Here is a 16,174-nt window from a genome sequence, read left to right as displayed (position 1 = left end):
GTTTGATGGGAAAGTATGTGCATGTATGCAGATTTTTTTTAAAAAACGATTCCTCTAAGGAATCCAGAAAATGGTCCTCTGGAGCCATTTTCTCGGGCGGCCTTGGAAGCGCTGCCGGCATTCCTTCTTTGCAGGTGAACTGGAAAGGCGGAATTCTAACACCCAGCGTCCCCAGACGGTTCCCATCAGAGCCCTTGGCCTGGCTGGGTCTGGAGAGGCTCAACCCGTCTCTCCATTCTTGTTACCACTCACCGCCTCCCCCACTCTTTTCTTCTATCTAGACCATGGTTCACCTGTCTGTCTCCTTATTTCAGACAGTTGATGATGAAGCGACGGCAGCATAAATGAAGGACAAGTAAGGAAGGCAGAACGATGCCCAAGGGTGGGTGTTCTAAAACACCACAATCGGACGATTTCTCTCTCAGCAACAACATGGTGGAGAAACAAACTGGGAAAAAGGTAACGTGTCTTTTTCATGTTTTCAGTACTGGGCTGAATTTTGTTGGGAGAACCTTCTTCATATGCTCCACCCACCCCCACACCTTCCCCCAACTGGCAGCACCATTTACCTGCCCGCCAGCCTGCTTGTGAGCCACCTGGGCCTTGCAGTTTCCCGCCCACTTCTCCACTGACTTGGTTGTGGGAATGCTTCACTCATTGACCACAGGATTCGGTTAATGACAGCAAACAAGCCTACATAGATTGCTGTTGCTAAGCAATGCAGTCACTCTTTATGACCGCATTTCTTAGTAATGGAAATTTTTCAACAGAAATTCACGGACTACCTGTATATAGTTGCAAATGATAAAATAGGTGTTGCTGTGGTCTTCTTGCAAATATTTGTTTTTCTTTCCACCAATGTAGTGAAATGTCTGGAAGGCAGGTGTGACTTGCAGTTCTTCAGAATGCTGGGAATGTTATCTCTGTGTACCTCCGTATCCGGAATGTGATTGCCACTGCTTTGCCTTGTTTCATAGCCAGGTGGGCTTGACAAGACTTAGCAAGAATCAGTCTTCCACGCTTGCTCACCTTTCCTGTCCTTGACCTGTACAAAAGAGCACACACTGTGTTCACGAAGGGCCAAGCAAGGCTAGTGACTTGGCTACAAGGAGGGGCACCAGCCCGTCTCTGCTTTCTAGTTATCAGCACTGCTGTGTGCCAAAACCCCGACTGAGGGGGAAGGGCAGCTGGTCACGAGGCCTTTGCTTCTAGGGATTGCTGTGCGGGCACTTCTGGAGCACAGCTTTTCATTTGTCTTGTGTTGTCAACACTTCCCAAAGGTTTCTGTCTGCATGGCTTCCTCTGCTTGCTTGGGAGGGGCCTATGAGAATGCACAGGGCTGGGAATCCCATTCCATTCCCTTGGCCAGAAACCAGTGCAAGACTGGTGTTAAACTCAGAGCGCCTTGTAGGATGAGCTATTGGTGAAGCACGGCTTCCCTTGAAGCGAGCAGGAGAGAAAATAGTGGGCTTATTATTGATTGAAAACCATCAGTCCTCCCCCCTCCCCAAGTCCTCTGGTCTTTTCGCTGTATACTCATCTGCAGCATGTCTCAGCCAGCCAGTTGGGTGCTCTTGTCCTTGCAGCAAAAACTTGCTGGATTGTGTGAGTTTTGATTTTTGTTTCACAGAATTTAACGTATGTATCACCTAGGCTTTGATAAACAAGCTAGCAGGAGAAATATCTGCAGTTTCGCACCACTGCTGTTTTCCATCTGCTTCATTAAATCTCAAAAACTGAAATCTTTCTTTGTAATACGAGTTAAGAGGGGTGGAGATGGTGCTAGTTCTCAGTCTCAGAAAAGCCGTAGGATTTTATAATGCGATGGAAGCATTTTAGCCCTATTCCAACTTCCATCTCCATCATCTTGCATCCACAACCTGATTAGCTGTGTGAGGAATGCTGGGGATTATAGTTCCATAGCAAAATAAAAGAGCCTCCCTCCCTCCCTCCCTCATGATAATTGGAAATGGCAGTCAGAATTATTTTGATGGAACTGTTCTACTTGGAGTATAACTGGGATTTAGGCTTTATCTCGTTCTGCAAAGTTTTGTGCAATGAGTATGCACCTATTTCTTCAGATATAAAATAAAACTTTATATCGTTGAAGTCCAAAAAAAGCCGGAGTAGATTGTCTGCCATCATAGTTGGGATCATAATGTATCTCAAAAGTATCTGCAGAATGAATAATTCATCAAAATGGTGAAATAGGTGTTTTGTGTAAGCTGTGCCCTTTTTTGTATGTGTGAGTATCAAACATCACAATGCTGCTGATGCCTAAAAGCAGACGTATGAGCCTTAACTATTGATTAAAACCATTTTCAAAATGCGCTTTGTTTTATTCTGTTTTTATTTTGCTTTTAATTGTTAGCCACACAGACTTATATATATGGGATGGGTGACTTATACATTTAATTAATTAATTGTGGGAATGAGACTCGCTCTAACATGAAGTTCCATTTACCCATCAAGAATTAATTTTTCTCAATAGAACTCCCTATTTTTCCACGAATTATTTAATCTCTGTTCAGAGCCTGCTAAATTAGTGGATGTTACCACATCCATTATTGAAAAGTAGATAATACTTTGCCATGCTATCCTTTTAATAATGTTTATTTCAAAATGATATGATGGCAAACTGCTCACCGGTTTGAAGTTGCTTCCACGAATTATGGTTTCATTAAGTGGAGAAAATAGAAGATGGGATGAGTAATTTTGATTTCAGAAAGGATTCAGAATAATCTGTTTCCCAAGATATTGAGAACACTAGGAATTTTCAGTCACTGAAATCCGTTTTTAAACAACAGCAGTATGGGAATTGTAATTTTGGATATGTATATTTAGCCTAAATGTACTTTTTGCTGGCATTCTGTGATTCTTAGCCTGGAGCTTTTTAAATATGTTGTTAATTTATGAAATCATGGCTTCAGGTATTCAATTGAGACTCCTGCTTTTTTTGAGGACTATATGCCCATCTTTATGTACCAAAACCACCTCCTCTGGGCGTTAGTGACGCATCAGTCTATTCTAAGGCCGCGGGGAGTGCCTGCAGTTGCCTTTCTGCGATAGAGGTGGGATTCCTGAGTGGCTTTGATGGAAGATGCGTCTGTGGATGATGTTGCAGTTTGGAAACCGGCAGCCGAGAAAGACACAGTGAAACCTGGACTGCTTTTCGTGGATAGATGAGAAAAGGCGTCTGCAGTGTTCGTGCTAATTTTCATACTAAAAAACCCCCAAAGCAGCAGTGTAACATTGGAGAAGTAATCAGATTGTTATTGTCTTGTGTGTTTCAGCAAGGTTGGAAAAATAGTTTCCCCTAATAGTCTGTGGTCTTAGTAGAGCTTTTCTGACCAGGGAGGGACCCTCCTTGTTTCTGCTAGGAAGGCTGCTGAAGACGTGGGAGGCCTGGCTGACACAGCGGGAGGGGAGCTGGACCCAAGTGGGGCAGCTTTTGCCAGCTCTGGCATTTGTGGGATCCTGAGGGAAGAAGCGCAGAGAGGGGCCCTACAGGGAGTCCTCCCCTTTGGACCGTTCATCCAGCAACTCCAGCCTTCCCTCGCCCCCCCCCCATGCTCCACATGACTTCAGTGGGGAGAGCCGGGATTCTACAGGCGCCTTGCTTAATGACCACAACAACTTCATGATCATAATTCTGTGCTCCACTGTGGCCGTGAATCCAAGACTACTGTAGAGTGCTCTGAACCATCTTTGAGGCATTGAGTCTGAAGAAGCTCACAGCCCTCTAAGCGCTTCTTCCTCTCTTGCCCACTGCCGAGGATTAAAAACTCACCTTCGGTTCTGCTTGTAAGCAGCACTTCATCCTGGCTCCCTCGTTCGTTCACTGTTTCTGAACAGCAGCCCTGGAACTGTGGCTCCTTGGAAGTCAGGTCTCATGGGGGAAATGGTAGTCTTCATTTAAGGCACAACTTTATTAAGAAGTGTTTTCAGATCAGCTGATGGAGTCATCTAACACTCAGGACACTCTTAAACATGTTTAGAAAACATTAAGTAGTGAATAGTTCCTGAGGATAACTAATAGTTATTGGGCACTCTGCTTCTGAAACATTTTTATCCTAGCATTTATCCCTAATGTGTTTCTGAAGTTGTTGACTTAAGTGTATGAGTCACAAGTTTTATTTAAAAAAAAACACAACTTCAGGTAATTGATCTAGATATCTAGTTGGTTATAACAAGATGACTCTAACATAATGGGGTTTAGGAAACTCTTTTTGAGGCCTTCCAAAATAGCAACCTCCTTGCAATCCAGAGTGAGTCAATAAATCAGGATTAAAAAAAACAACAAGCATTTTTAATGTGCTTATAGTTCAATCTGTTCTCTACAATGAAATGTGCTGATTTTAACCCTGGATAATGAACACATTTCTAATTGCATTTCCTATGATGCAAAAATTGGTGTGTGCTGTTATTGGAAAAATATAACCCTTTAACTTTGTTCCATTGCTACCAGTGTTGGTGGGATTTCATCCCAGGGAGGCCCTGGCAATGGGCCAGGCAGACTCCCTCCGGAGCAGAACGCTCGCAGCCTTGGGCCAGAAAGGACGGGGTCCTCGGGCCGCCCCATTACCGAAATGCATGAGGCAGAAGCGGTTTATTTTCCCAGACATTTTAATAAGCCTGTTTTTTGTTTTTTTGTTTTTTTTTTAAATGCTTCTATTTTAAATAGTCGTTTTGTTTTATTATTGCTTTTTTGTTTCAATATTATGCATTTTAGCGATAGTGTTTGAATATTTTTGTTTTAGAAATTCCTCTGAATGTAGTTTGTCTATTCAAGCCCACTTCCTCTCTGCAAGGACCCAGCTAAAAAGCCTGAAGGACCAGTGCAGACTGTCAACTCCAACTATTTCTGTTCCTTGTACAACTACTTAGAACCTCCTGTTTATTTTGAATTTGTGTAAAATGTATTTAGAATAGTTGGCCAGTAGTTACATTGCTGAACATAAGCATTGATATAAAAAGCATTTAGTAAGTGCACCTGATAATCAGAAAGTTTTCAAAACATCCCCAATCCACAGCAAGGAACAGGGCAGCTAAGCAGCCTCCGACATCCCACCTAAAGCCTTAGAGCCTGCAGGGGTAGGCAACCCTGGCTCTTTTGTGACTCGTGGACTTCAACTCCCAGAATTCCTAGAATCAGTGGAGGTGGTGCTCGGCAGTTGGCCCTGGGCAAACCTCAGCATATATGTAAGGCTTTTTCTTTTTAAACATATCCCCTTTCTTTTTGTTACTTTAGACATGCACAGATGGGTTATTGTACATGATAGATACCATTTTAAAGGTTACCATTAGATCATCCGCACAATGTCCCTGTATTTGCTTCCCTTTATTCGATTGTGATAGATCTTGATGCCCGCATAGACTTTCTTCTTGTGGAGGGGGTCCCTCTGCTTGTGCCGTGTGTTCTCAACAAACTTTTCTACTCTTCCTTGGACCCAAGAGAGGGGCCTGTGAATTGTGCTGAGACTATGAAAGAGCTGTGTGGCTCTCCCGATAACCATGTGGTGCAGAGCTGTGGGGGGGGGGGTCTGTGGGCAGCACTGATGTCCTGCGGTGTGCGCTCCAAGGGCCCCTCCTTTAGGATAACAAAAGAGCTGCACAGAAAACCTCAACGTGGGGGTGGGGCAACGAGGAGGAGGGGAGGGGAACAGTGCAAGCAGATCATGCAGACCCCCTCTGTCAAAGAAGAAGGGGGCCATTCAGCATCTTGGTTCCCATGCATTCAAGGTCTTGCTGTTCATGATGGTGCCGTCTGTGCTTTTATGCAGGAACAGAAGCACCCTGGTTAATTCATCAGCATGGCCCAGTTGCCATAGTTTTGAGACCAGTTTGCAGAAGGTTAAAAAAAATACTTCAAGTTGCACCTTGAAATAAGAGGTTTCCCAAAAATCACCTTTGGGACAACCAACAACGTGGCGTCGAAGGCCCACGTGAACCGGCAGGGGGGCACCCGGTCCAGGTCCCTCATGTCCGAGGCCCAATTGCTGGGCTCCTGGGCAGAGTCCAACCTGTCCTCTCAGGGCCGAACACATCTCGGGGGAGAAGAACTGGCAGGCAGACTTTCTGAGTCACTTCACAGTAGATCCCTCGGAATGGGGTCTACACCCAGATCTTTTCACCAAGATGTCCCGAAGGTTCGGCCGACTGGTCCTTGACCTATTTGCGTCGTCGAGCAATGCCCAGCTCCCAAGATACTTCTCCCGCTATTACTCCCCAGGGGCGGAGGGGACGGATGCCTTACGAATCCCATGGCCGGAGGGCCTACTCTACGCCTTCCCTCCCCTCCCGTTGATTCCGGTGACCATCCGCAAGCTGATACAGGAGCAAGCGGAGGTGATCCTCGTGGCCCCTTACTGGCCTCGGAGACCCTGGCTCACAGACCCGGTGAATCTCTCCCGCTCTTCCCCATGGAGGATTCCCTCAGATCGTGTTTCCCTGCACCAGGGGGTCCTACAGCATCCAGACCCTCAGTGGTTACAGTTAGCCGCCTGGCACTTGAGCGCAGAATCATGACTCAGGAGTCGTTCTCACCAAAGGCGATTTCCATGATTCAGGCCTCTCGCAGGCCGGCGACCAATCGCATTTATGACGCTACATGGGAGAATTTTTGCAATTGGTGCGCAGGGCGGCAACTGGACATTTCACAATTGACAATCCCTCAGATCGTTGACTACCTTCTTGATGGCCTAGATAGGGGCCTGACCCCTGCGACCATCCGTAGACAGGTGGCGGCCCTATCCACCCTACTCACCTGTTCCAACTCATCCCAGAATACGTGCCTTTATCAAGGGCGCCAGCAACACCAAGCTGCCCGTGGTACACAGGTACCCATCTTGGGAGTTGCCCTGAGTTCTATGCGCACTCACTAGACCGCCTTTTGAGCTGGTCGCTACTATAGCTTTGAGGTCTTTATCCCACAAGCTCGCCTTCCTGATCGCTATCACGTCAGCCAGGCGCATTTCTGAGCTGGCGGCTCTATCGATCAGGAATGATCTTTGCATCTTCCACCGGGACCGGGTGGTCCTTTGGCTGGATCCCACATTCGTGCCCAAGGTCAATTCGCTCTTCCACAGGGCTCAGGAAATTATTTTGCCAGATTTCTGTCCCAATCCTTCCCATGACTTGGAGCGGCAGTGACACAAACTGGATGACTGCAGGACGCTACCACGATACATCAAGCGCACGGTGTCTCTTCGCAGGTCGGAGGCCCTCTTCGTCTCCTTCCTCCTGTCTTCTATGGGGCAGAAGGTGTCCACTTCCACCATAGGTAGGTGGATCAAGGCTTGTATTGCGGAGGCGTATCAGTCTTCTTCACTGCCAGCTCCAAGTCATATCACAGCTCACTCCACTCGTAGCGCTGTGACCTCTGCAGCATGGGCCACTCAGGTGTCCATTAAGAAGATTTGCAGGGCTGCGACATAGTCTTCTCCCTCCCCGTTTGTACGCCATTATAAAATTGACCGCTTTGCTTCAGCTGATGCCTCTTTTGGTAGGAGGGTCCTTCAGCAGGTGGTTTCCGGGGACGTGGAGCCGGCCTCGTCTGTTTCCCACCCATTGGGACAATGAGGCTTTGGTATGTCCCATTGGTGGATTCTCCATCTCCTGTGCTGGAGAAGGGGTGTTGTCTTACCTGAACGCCTTTTCTCAGCACGGAGATGGAGAATCCACACCACCCTTAAGGTCAGTTAGGCCGGTATTAGGGGTTTGAGAGCCAACACCTCGTCCTAGCATCAGCTGCTTTCGCCCTTGTCAAGACTGGGATCTCCTAGCAACGGGGCGTGTCAAGTTTGGCTAACTTGGTCTCAAGAGCAGGCAGACAGAGAAAACCCTTAAGATAGCTGATAGCAAATATGAGGGCTTTTGTGAAAATCGTAATTTTCCTGTTTCTTTTCTAGGATAAAGATAAAGTTTCTCTAACCAAGACTCCAAAATTGGACCGGAGTGATGGTGGCAAAGAAGTGAAGGAGAGAGCTACAAAACGGAAATTACCTTTCACTGTTGGAACAAATGGAGATCAAAAAGATTCAGATACAGGCAAGAATATACAATATGATATTATTTAAAACTGGTCTCAAAATTCAGTGGGTTTGGACAAAGATCAAGTCTCTAAAAAGGATGTGAAAAAACCACATTTAACAGCAAATCTGCACTCATTTTGATAGGCACTTATTTTTTATGCAGACCACTTTTAATACTATCTCAAATAAAACACTACCTTGATTTCTCTTTTTGGTATTTTTCTCGTCTGTCAATTTGTATCTTTTCAGGAGTGCCAAAAAATTAAGCGCTGCAATTTTTGAGATAAAATGTATAATCATCAGATTATCATTTTGCAAGTATAATCTCTCTGCCTCCTACCTTTTAGCCCTTTGTGCTGAATATTCATACATAAATGGTGAAATAAGTGTCTGTAGATTGTCACCTGTTTTATTCTGTCATATGCTGAGAAGCCACAGTTGGCCCTGAGCACTGTTCAGTAGCTAAATGTGTCCCACAGATGGCAGCTTCGCCTTCCACAATGCACCCCCTTAATTGGAATTTAGCTGTCTGCCTCTGCATTACCAAAACCCTGCCCTCCCCCCAGTGCGAAATGTCCTTCTAAGTCTATCAGAAGTGAGAATTTGAATGTTTCACTGGCTGGTGTTTTGTTCTGGTTTTCTTCTGGGTCCTTAATAACCAGAACAGCAGCTCTTGGCAGCTCCAAGGCCTTGGACTAGTTGGCCTCCTCTGGAAATTAGCAGCCAATGGCATTTATTGCAAATAAGCACATTCCTGCCTGAATATAACAATCATCAGGCTTGGAAATGGAGGTAGCCGTCATTCAGAGGGGCGATCCCCAAATCTGTCATTGGTAGGAGGAAGAATGCAACCTTTTACCTTCTTCCTCAGCACAACGTAGAGGCTGATGGCTCCCTGCCTGGGTTGCCGGGCAGAGTCCTTTTTGACTTCCCCAAACACGTGACTGTTGTTTTAGAAGTACGCAATAGGGGTGGTGGTGGGGGTTTTGGGGGGAGGAATTGGAGTACTGAGCTGACTCAAGGTGAGGAACATACCAAATGCTCCTCCCTCCTCCTGTTTTGCCCATAACAACATCCCTGTGAGGTGGGTTGGGTTGAGAGAGAGAATGACTGGTCCAAAGTCACCCAGCTGGCTTTCATGCCTAAGGTGGAACTAGAACTCACAGTCTCCTGGTGACTGAACCAAAGTCACCCAGCTGTGTTTTTTTACGCCTACGGCAGGACTAGCGTCTCCTGGTTTCTAGCCTGGTGCCTTTACCTCTGGACCAGAATTTCCTGGGGACAAGGGCAAAGGGCCCTAAGAGCCGAGGTGGCGCAGTGGTTAGAATGCAGCACTGCAGGCTCCTTCTGCTGACTCCCGACTGCCGGCTCAGGGTTGACTCAGCTTTCCGTCCTTCCGAGGTGGGTAAAATGAGGACCCAGATTTTTGGGGCAAGAGTCTGACTCTGTAAATCGCTTAGAGAGGGCTGTGAAGCGCTATATAAGTCTAAGTGCTATTGCTATTGTATCCCCCTGTACTAAGAAGGAAAAGCCTTTATTTTATTCCAGTGGTTCAGGAAGCAGTGGAAACGGCAAATCGTATCTGTGGTAAAATAAGAGAACAAATGGACATGAAATTTGGAGCTTGGTGGAGTATGTTTGGCTATTGTAGGATAGCAACCCAGCGCTTGGTTTAGTGCGAATAGAGAATTACTGTGATGTTGTCTAAGAATCCAGCTAAAGTCAGCATCATTTCCATCATGTAATTTGTTACAAGGTTGTCATCTCCGCATGAAACACCGTGATCCTTAAATATTAACTCAAATCATAAACTGTTTGTGACTTTAGGTAATGTTATGAAATGTGAATAGGGTTTTCTNTTCTGTTGTTTGTTTTTGTTGTTTTTGATTGAATTCTGTATGACTAGAAATGTCATTATGTCTTAATAGCTTCTGAATTATGGTTCAGGAGCAGTTGCTAGATTTTAGTCTGAGTGATAATGCTCTTTTTGGGGTCACGTATGTAGAACTTCTAGTTTAGCTGACTGCTTTATTCTATATAAAATACCATGCGAGTCAAGAAAATAGTGGTAACAGGTATCTGGTGAGAAGGTACGAAAGAGACCTTTTCTTTCCTGACATTGGAGTATTGCGCTTCTTATGTTACTGTGCTTACGTTTCCCAGCAGTCTTTAAAATCGGCTAGAAATAACTTCCTTATTTTTCTCCCATTTTCTGCAAGTTTATTCCACATATAATTATATCTGATACATCCAGGACAGAATGAAACAAAAAAATCAGATATTGGGAACAGATTTTAGAAATTCTCTTACTTATGCAGCCTCCAGCAAATCTTCAGCATACACTGAAGAGAAGGCCCTGGAGCTCTTCCAGGTCCACAACGGGTACTCTGTGTGCTTTAAACCCAGCAAGGGAGAGGTCTTATCAGCAGAAGGAAGCAGCCACAGGATTGTACCTTTGAAGAGAGCCGGCAGTGGGTGGGAGGCTTTCTCAGCAGAAGAAGCTTCCCCTGTATCTACTCTGGTGGGCTGCTGCTTTCCTTGGCTTCTGGCTGAGTCAGAGCAGCCTAGAAGATGCCAGAAACCTCTTGCTTGATTCGTAGGCTTCTTCCTGTAAATGCATATCGTGTCCTGCGGTTTGCTTGTTTTTTGCTCTGTTGTTTTGGGAATGCTTGCAGATGGCTGACATACTCCTCAAGTTAGGTCTTTGAAATGCGGAGGCTTCTCAAGTGGGGGTGCTGTTCAGGCCACTGGAGCATGGGGCCATTTTTTAGAGGGCTGCACTGTTCAGATTTGAAGTGGGCAGTAGTGCTCTAGATCCAGCATGCTCACACTCTCCATAACTGCTGGTTTCTCTTCAAGAAGCTTTTTCCTGGGCTGCCACAGCCATCCACAGGCCAAGGAAAATAGTGGTTAAGAAGGTGGTGACAGGGCTGTGACAAACCATCATCCTCTGTTATCAGCTTCTTAATGCCTCAACTCAACTGGTTGCTAGACCTGCCTGGCTTCCATGGGAACCCCAGAAAAATAATAGATTTTGTAATTGGGTAATGACAGGCACATCTCAAAGTCTCTCCTGTCTTGACTGTTTGGGAAGAATGGCCTTTTGCCCTAATTAGGCCTCCGTTCTGTATGCTTAAAGCTGAGGCATTCCATCTGCACCACCCTCTCTCCAGCCTTCAGGGCAGAGGGCAGAGGTTGCTGCTCAGTTAGATTTTTTGATGTAACCGGGCAAGAAAGGCACATGAATCTGGGAACAATCCCATTCATTTGTTTAATTATTTCTGTTTATCTAAGTTCTACCTACTATTTTTGTGACCACCCCTCCTTGCACACACACACACACACACACACACACACACACACACACACGTCATATCCTTCAAAAGCTATGTTTGGCCCAAGCCTCAAGAAAGGTTAACCACTCCAAATCCAACACAACTTAATAGATTTTCTGAATGAATGAGAAAAGCTGGAGTTGTAGAGCAGCAAATGTTTTTTCTAGATGCCTTAGAAGTAGGAAATATGTGCCTTAAAAATACTTTCTGCTTGCAGTGTAAAAGCTCTTTTCAAAAACACCAGGGAGGAAATGACATGTTCTGCTGGTGATTTGCAGAATGCACTGCCTCTATTTGTGTTCCACCTTTGATTCAGAAGGACAAAACCATTATGTTAAGTCCACAGGATGAGCAGCAAAAGCTAAGTCTTGGTTTTCGTTTCTCCTAAAATGGGAAGTGTCAGAGAATTCAACACTGAAAACTCCTTAGTCTTTCACTAATAAAACAGGCATTTCCATTTTATGGTGCCCTTTTGATTTCCAGAATGTCTAGAAACTGGTAATGCATACATAAAGCATCAGTTTAACAGTCTTTTGAAGGAGGGGGGGGGACCCCTTTTCCCTGTTTGGAAATCAAATGTAGGGACTTCAAAAGAATCTCTGAGGAACGGCATTCTGGGTGCCAGATTTATGGGCTCTTCAGGAACCCTTGTTTTCTCCCGCTGCTCCCCCAATAAGGAAGGGTTGGCTGGGCAGGAAGAATCACCTCTCTTCTCTCTGCCCCGGGGCTTATCCCCCACCTCGCCAGCTTGCTCAGCCTTTCCACCATCTTCCCTGCCTTGTTCCGCTCTGGCCTGCCCAGCCTCCTCGTCTCTCTTCCTGACTGGTGCCATTCCTGGGTTCCTCTCTCCTGATCTTTACACACCTTTCTCCCTCACCTGGAACTCGGAGGGAAATGTGCATGGAAGAATATGCATTGTTTAAAGAAGGCAGCCAGTGCTGGCCAGATTGCATAAATGCATGGAGAGGTTATAACTGTAGGAGCCACCCAGCCAAAACTGTTGTCCTGTACACCAAACATTTGCTAAACTGAGATCTGTTAAACCAAGGATTTACTCTAAATTGATTTTCCAGAGTGGTGGTGGGGTTGCTGATCGTTGCAGTGGAATAATATAAAAAGCTGTTTTGGAGGTTGTGGCCTGAAAAACTGAAAAGAAATGGCAAAAGCTAAAAACGAGGAAGAATTCCATTTGCTAATGAGAGTGTTACAGCCCTTGCTCTGCTACTAAACACCTGGGCTATTTTTTCTTGTGTGTTTACCTCTTGCTTTCCATATTGATTATTTTTGGATGATCTCTTAGAAACGGTCTGTTTCTGTTTGCGTCAAACCAAGTTCAACATTCTTAGAGTCGGCCACGCTTGAGAATTTGTCCAAGATGGAAAAAGGGAAATGCATATAAATGGCAACTTCAGCCCACACTATAAATGGAGGAGGGGGTTCCATATCCCTAGGAAAGGAAGATGGGTCTCTGTCTTCTTCACCAGATCCACTTAGCAGTCTTCCAGGGAGAGGGGAGCCCGCCTGGGGCCTTTCCCCTCAGGGGACAGAAGGAAATGCTCTTGGCAGGTTGGAAAAGTCAGATGTGGCTGTTTTGGAGCAGAGCGGAATGCAGCAGTGCTTCTCCGGGACAACTCAAGATTTTATAGTCGGTGATCCTAGGTAAGAAAGGGGAATGCCGTCTAGAGGAGAGGAAACCTTCAGAAAGCAACATAGAATGTGGGAATCTTGCAAATGGCCCTGCTTAGTTAGAGGTTGATCATTAACCTTCCTTCTCAACTGTCCTTGGAGCAGCTGCAGATTCCGCCCGGGCCTTAAGCTGCTCTCTTTGAAAGAGCCCAGCTGCTCCCCCCCCCCATTTTTTTTTTACTTTTTACCCTTTAGCCTGTGTTCTGCAGCTTCCCTGTTGATTCCTGTCTCAAGCTGAACGTTTGCCAAGGGTGCCGGGGTCTTGCTGTGAGATAGTGGCGTTGATGCTGGGGCTGTCTAGAACAATATAGCTGACTCAAGAATAATACTCAGTGTGTGCTTTAAAAAAGTCCAGAGTTGTGCCTGGGACTGAATTGGACACGCAGAGAGGGAGGTGGGGAGAAATGGACTCAAGCTTCTCCTTCCCATAGGGACTTCTTACTTGATAGCTTCCATCACTGAGGCCGAGCTCTGGGAAAGGAGGAGGGGGAATCCACACGGGGTCTTCCACAACTCTTGCCGAGGCCCTTTCGCCTCAGCCAGCTTGCTGCAGCCAACTCGCCACTATTAAGTTGTGCTGTGGGACAAGAGTTACACCACTGTTGAAGAAATAGTCAAATAGAATCATTAAAGAAAGGATGCCAAAGGAGGGACAAAATAAAATGTGAATGACAAAAGTTAAAATAATTTTTAAAATTATTTAAAATAATTAAATTGTGAATTGTTGAATTGTCCTGCAGCGAGTTGTCCCGCGGTGAATTGGCCGTGGCAAGTTGACAGCGAGTTGTGGTCCCATTGTGGTCAACAGCCTGGGCTGCACTGCTTCCCGGGGGGGGGGGGAATGAGGCTTAACATGGTTTGTTTCTGAACCAGAGTTTCCGAACACAAGGTTTGTGCGTTTCTGAAGCAAGATTTGTAATTTGGGAGGGTAGCGATGGTAACCGTCTATAACTGCTGCAAATAAGAGTGGAGGTTGCTTTTTTTAGATAGCTACCGGTTCCATGGAAAAACCTTTTTCCATGGAACCGATCCCTGGACCGGAGAGTGCATAGTTTTGTGTGCTGCCTGCATCCCACGGATGGGGCTTTTCTTGTTTGTGTGGACCGGTTGCTGGCATGCCACGGACTGGTCCCTGTCCATGGACCGGGGGTTGGGGACCCCTGCCTTATGTGGAAGCAGTCCATCATGTGAGAGACAGCTTCAGACTGCAGTTGCCATTACTGCACAGGAGGTATTTTAAGCACTGGCTTTTTACATCCTTGGGGAAAAGTCATGCAAAGCCAGAACTGACTCCCTTACAAAGGGCAAATTAGAATGCAAAATGGGACTTTATGTTACAGAATTTGAGAGTGGCAAAGAACTAAGCTTCCAACTCCAGATGGTGAGAGAAATATTCTTGGTTCTTTCAGTCTTCATTGCTGCTGGGATAGCAAGCATGATCCGAAGTAAAACAAGCTTGTCAATTATGCTATGAAGGAGGCCCAGAATCACACACACACACACACCCCCGCTCCAGTTTGGCCCTGTTCTATCCCCCCCCGAAAGGAGCATCACAAAAAAGGGGGTGAATAAGTATATACATCATGCATTTCTTGGTCCTTTCAAGGCCCAATCATGGTCATCAATGATTGCAGTTACTTTTTCAATAAGAAAGTTTGTGTGTGCCTGGTTTATTCCTCTAATAACAAAGAGTATATATAACCATTACTTTTGAGAACTTCCCAAGAAATTCTGATGAGACAGAAGCTGAATGTATGCAATCTAGAACATCAGTCCTCTGCAATAGGTTTTAAAACAGGCTTCAATGTATTAGTAACAGAAACCTGAAGGAAAGATTTTCAGATACTCACATTGGTACATAATGCATAGAAAGATACTCTAGTTGCAAGAGGAACTTGATTGCCTTCTGGGTGGAAAGATAGACTATCAATGGAATAATAATGAAGAATAATTAAGTGCATGGGAGCTAATTTCTTCCAGGCCACACAAGCTCATAAAAAGATAATCAAAGCTGATTACAATATTCTTATGCCATGCCTCTCCTGAGCTGCCAAGACTGAAAGTGAGGTCACGTCTTCATGGTCTGGTCTACCACCCAGCATCCTCAGGTGTAGAGCTACAAAACCCAAGCAACAATATGTTCCTTAATTGAAGTGTTTACCCTCTCTGGTTTCAAAAATGCTTTGAAAGAACAGAACAAGGCCATGATGGAGCCAAGTTGGTTTACTCATCTGAGCATGCCTTGATGGTCCTCTTGGCTAATCATTGCCTGCGTTTCTGTTACCAACCAGTGGGTTAGCAGTGCTTGATGAATGAGATGGACTCTCATCTCTTTTCCCAAAGCTGTTCGGCCTGGCACCTGAAGGGGACGGGCATTTTTGTTTTTATTGCTAGTAGAGAGCTGCCTAGAATCATTATATAAGATAGGCGGCTATATAAGTTCTGTCAACAAGCAAACATCTTGGGCTTGTTGATAATAGGTTGAACTGGCTTCTTTGGGAAGAAACGTATTAGTCACTAGTTGATTAGTTGTATGGAGAACCATGAGAAGCAGGTTGCTGGCTGGTTGAGAAATGTTTTGGTGTGCAGGAATCTCACTTGTGTGTTTTTTGTTGCTGACTTCAGTGTCATCCATGCAGCCGTTGACTCAGGTGGGATGTCCTGCCCAGCCCTTTCTTCATTGTGTTTGGCTTTAAAAAAGGAAAAGGAAAAAACTTAAAAGGTGTTCTTACCTAGCAACCATAGAATTAATTGAATATTTGAGACTCTCCTTTTTAGGCCACACCCCATGATGCTAATTGTGTACTTAAGGCCAGACACCAGAGCACAAATTAGCCTGCCCTCCCTTGGCAGGGTGGGTGGCACTGAGAAGCTGGCCGTGGGAGGAGAAAGCTGCCTGCTCACCAGAGTACCAGGAGTTTCCTTTTTGAAGTCTGAGAGGAGGAACCAGAAAGTAGCTGATGGTTGTGGTTATTATTAGCATTATTATTATTATTATAAACAACATAAACACGATCTCTTCGTTGTTAATAGTTACTCTTGTGAAGAATGTTGAATAGTTCTCAACTTCTCAGTTTTGGAAAGGGATCAGAAATGATTTTTGTTTTTATTTCCTAATGG

At 45.4% G+C, this 16,174-nt stretch overlaps 1 protein-coding gene across 1 annotated transcript in view; it reads left to right on the top strand.

The window, feature by feature from the left end:
- The first annotated feature begins 325 nt into the window (after positions 1–325).
- ANKRD11 (ankyrin repeat domain 11) overlaps positions 326–16,174 on the top strand; it is a 36,133-nt gene continuing 20,284 nt past the window's right edge. The window contains exons 1-3 of the mRNA XM_015811438.1: positions 326–459; positions 7,911–8,049; positions 10,121–10,123. Of these exons, the coding sequence (XP_015666924.1) occupies positions 373–459; positions 7,911–8,049; positions 10,121–10,123 (229 nt within the window). The 5' untranslated portion in view covers positions 326–372. The remainder of the gene's footprint in view (positions 460–7,910; positions 8,050–10,120; positions 10,124–16,174) is intronic.

The sequence above is a fragment of the Protobothrops mucrosquamatus genome, unplaced genomic scaffold (assembly GCF_001527695.2).
Source record: "Protobothrops mucrosquamatus isolate PMUCROS unplaced genomic scaffold, P.Mucros_1.0 scaffold41, whole genome shotgun sequence".
Lineage (NCBI taxonomy): Eukaryota > Metazoa > Chordata > Lepidosauria > Squamata > Viperidae > Protobothrops > Protobothrops mucrosquamatus.
This window is presented reverse-complemented; position numbering and strand designations above follow the sequence as displayed.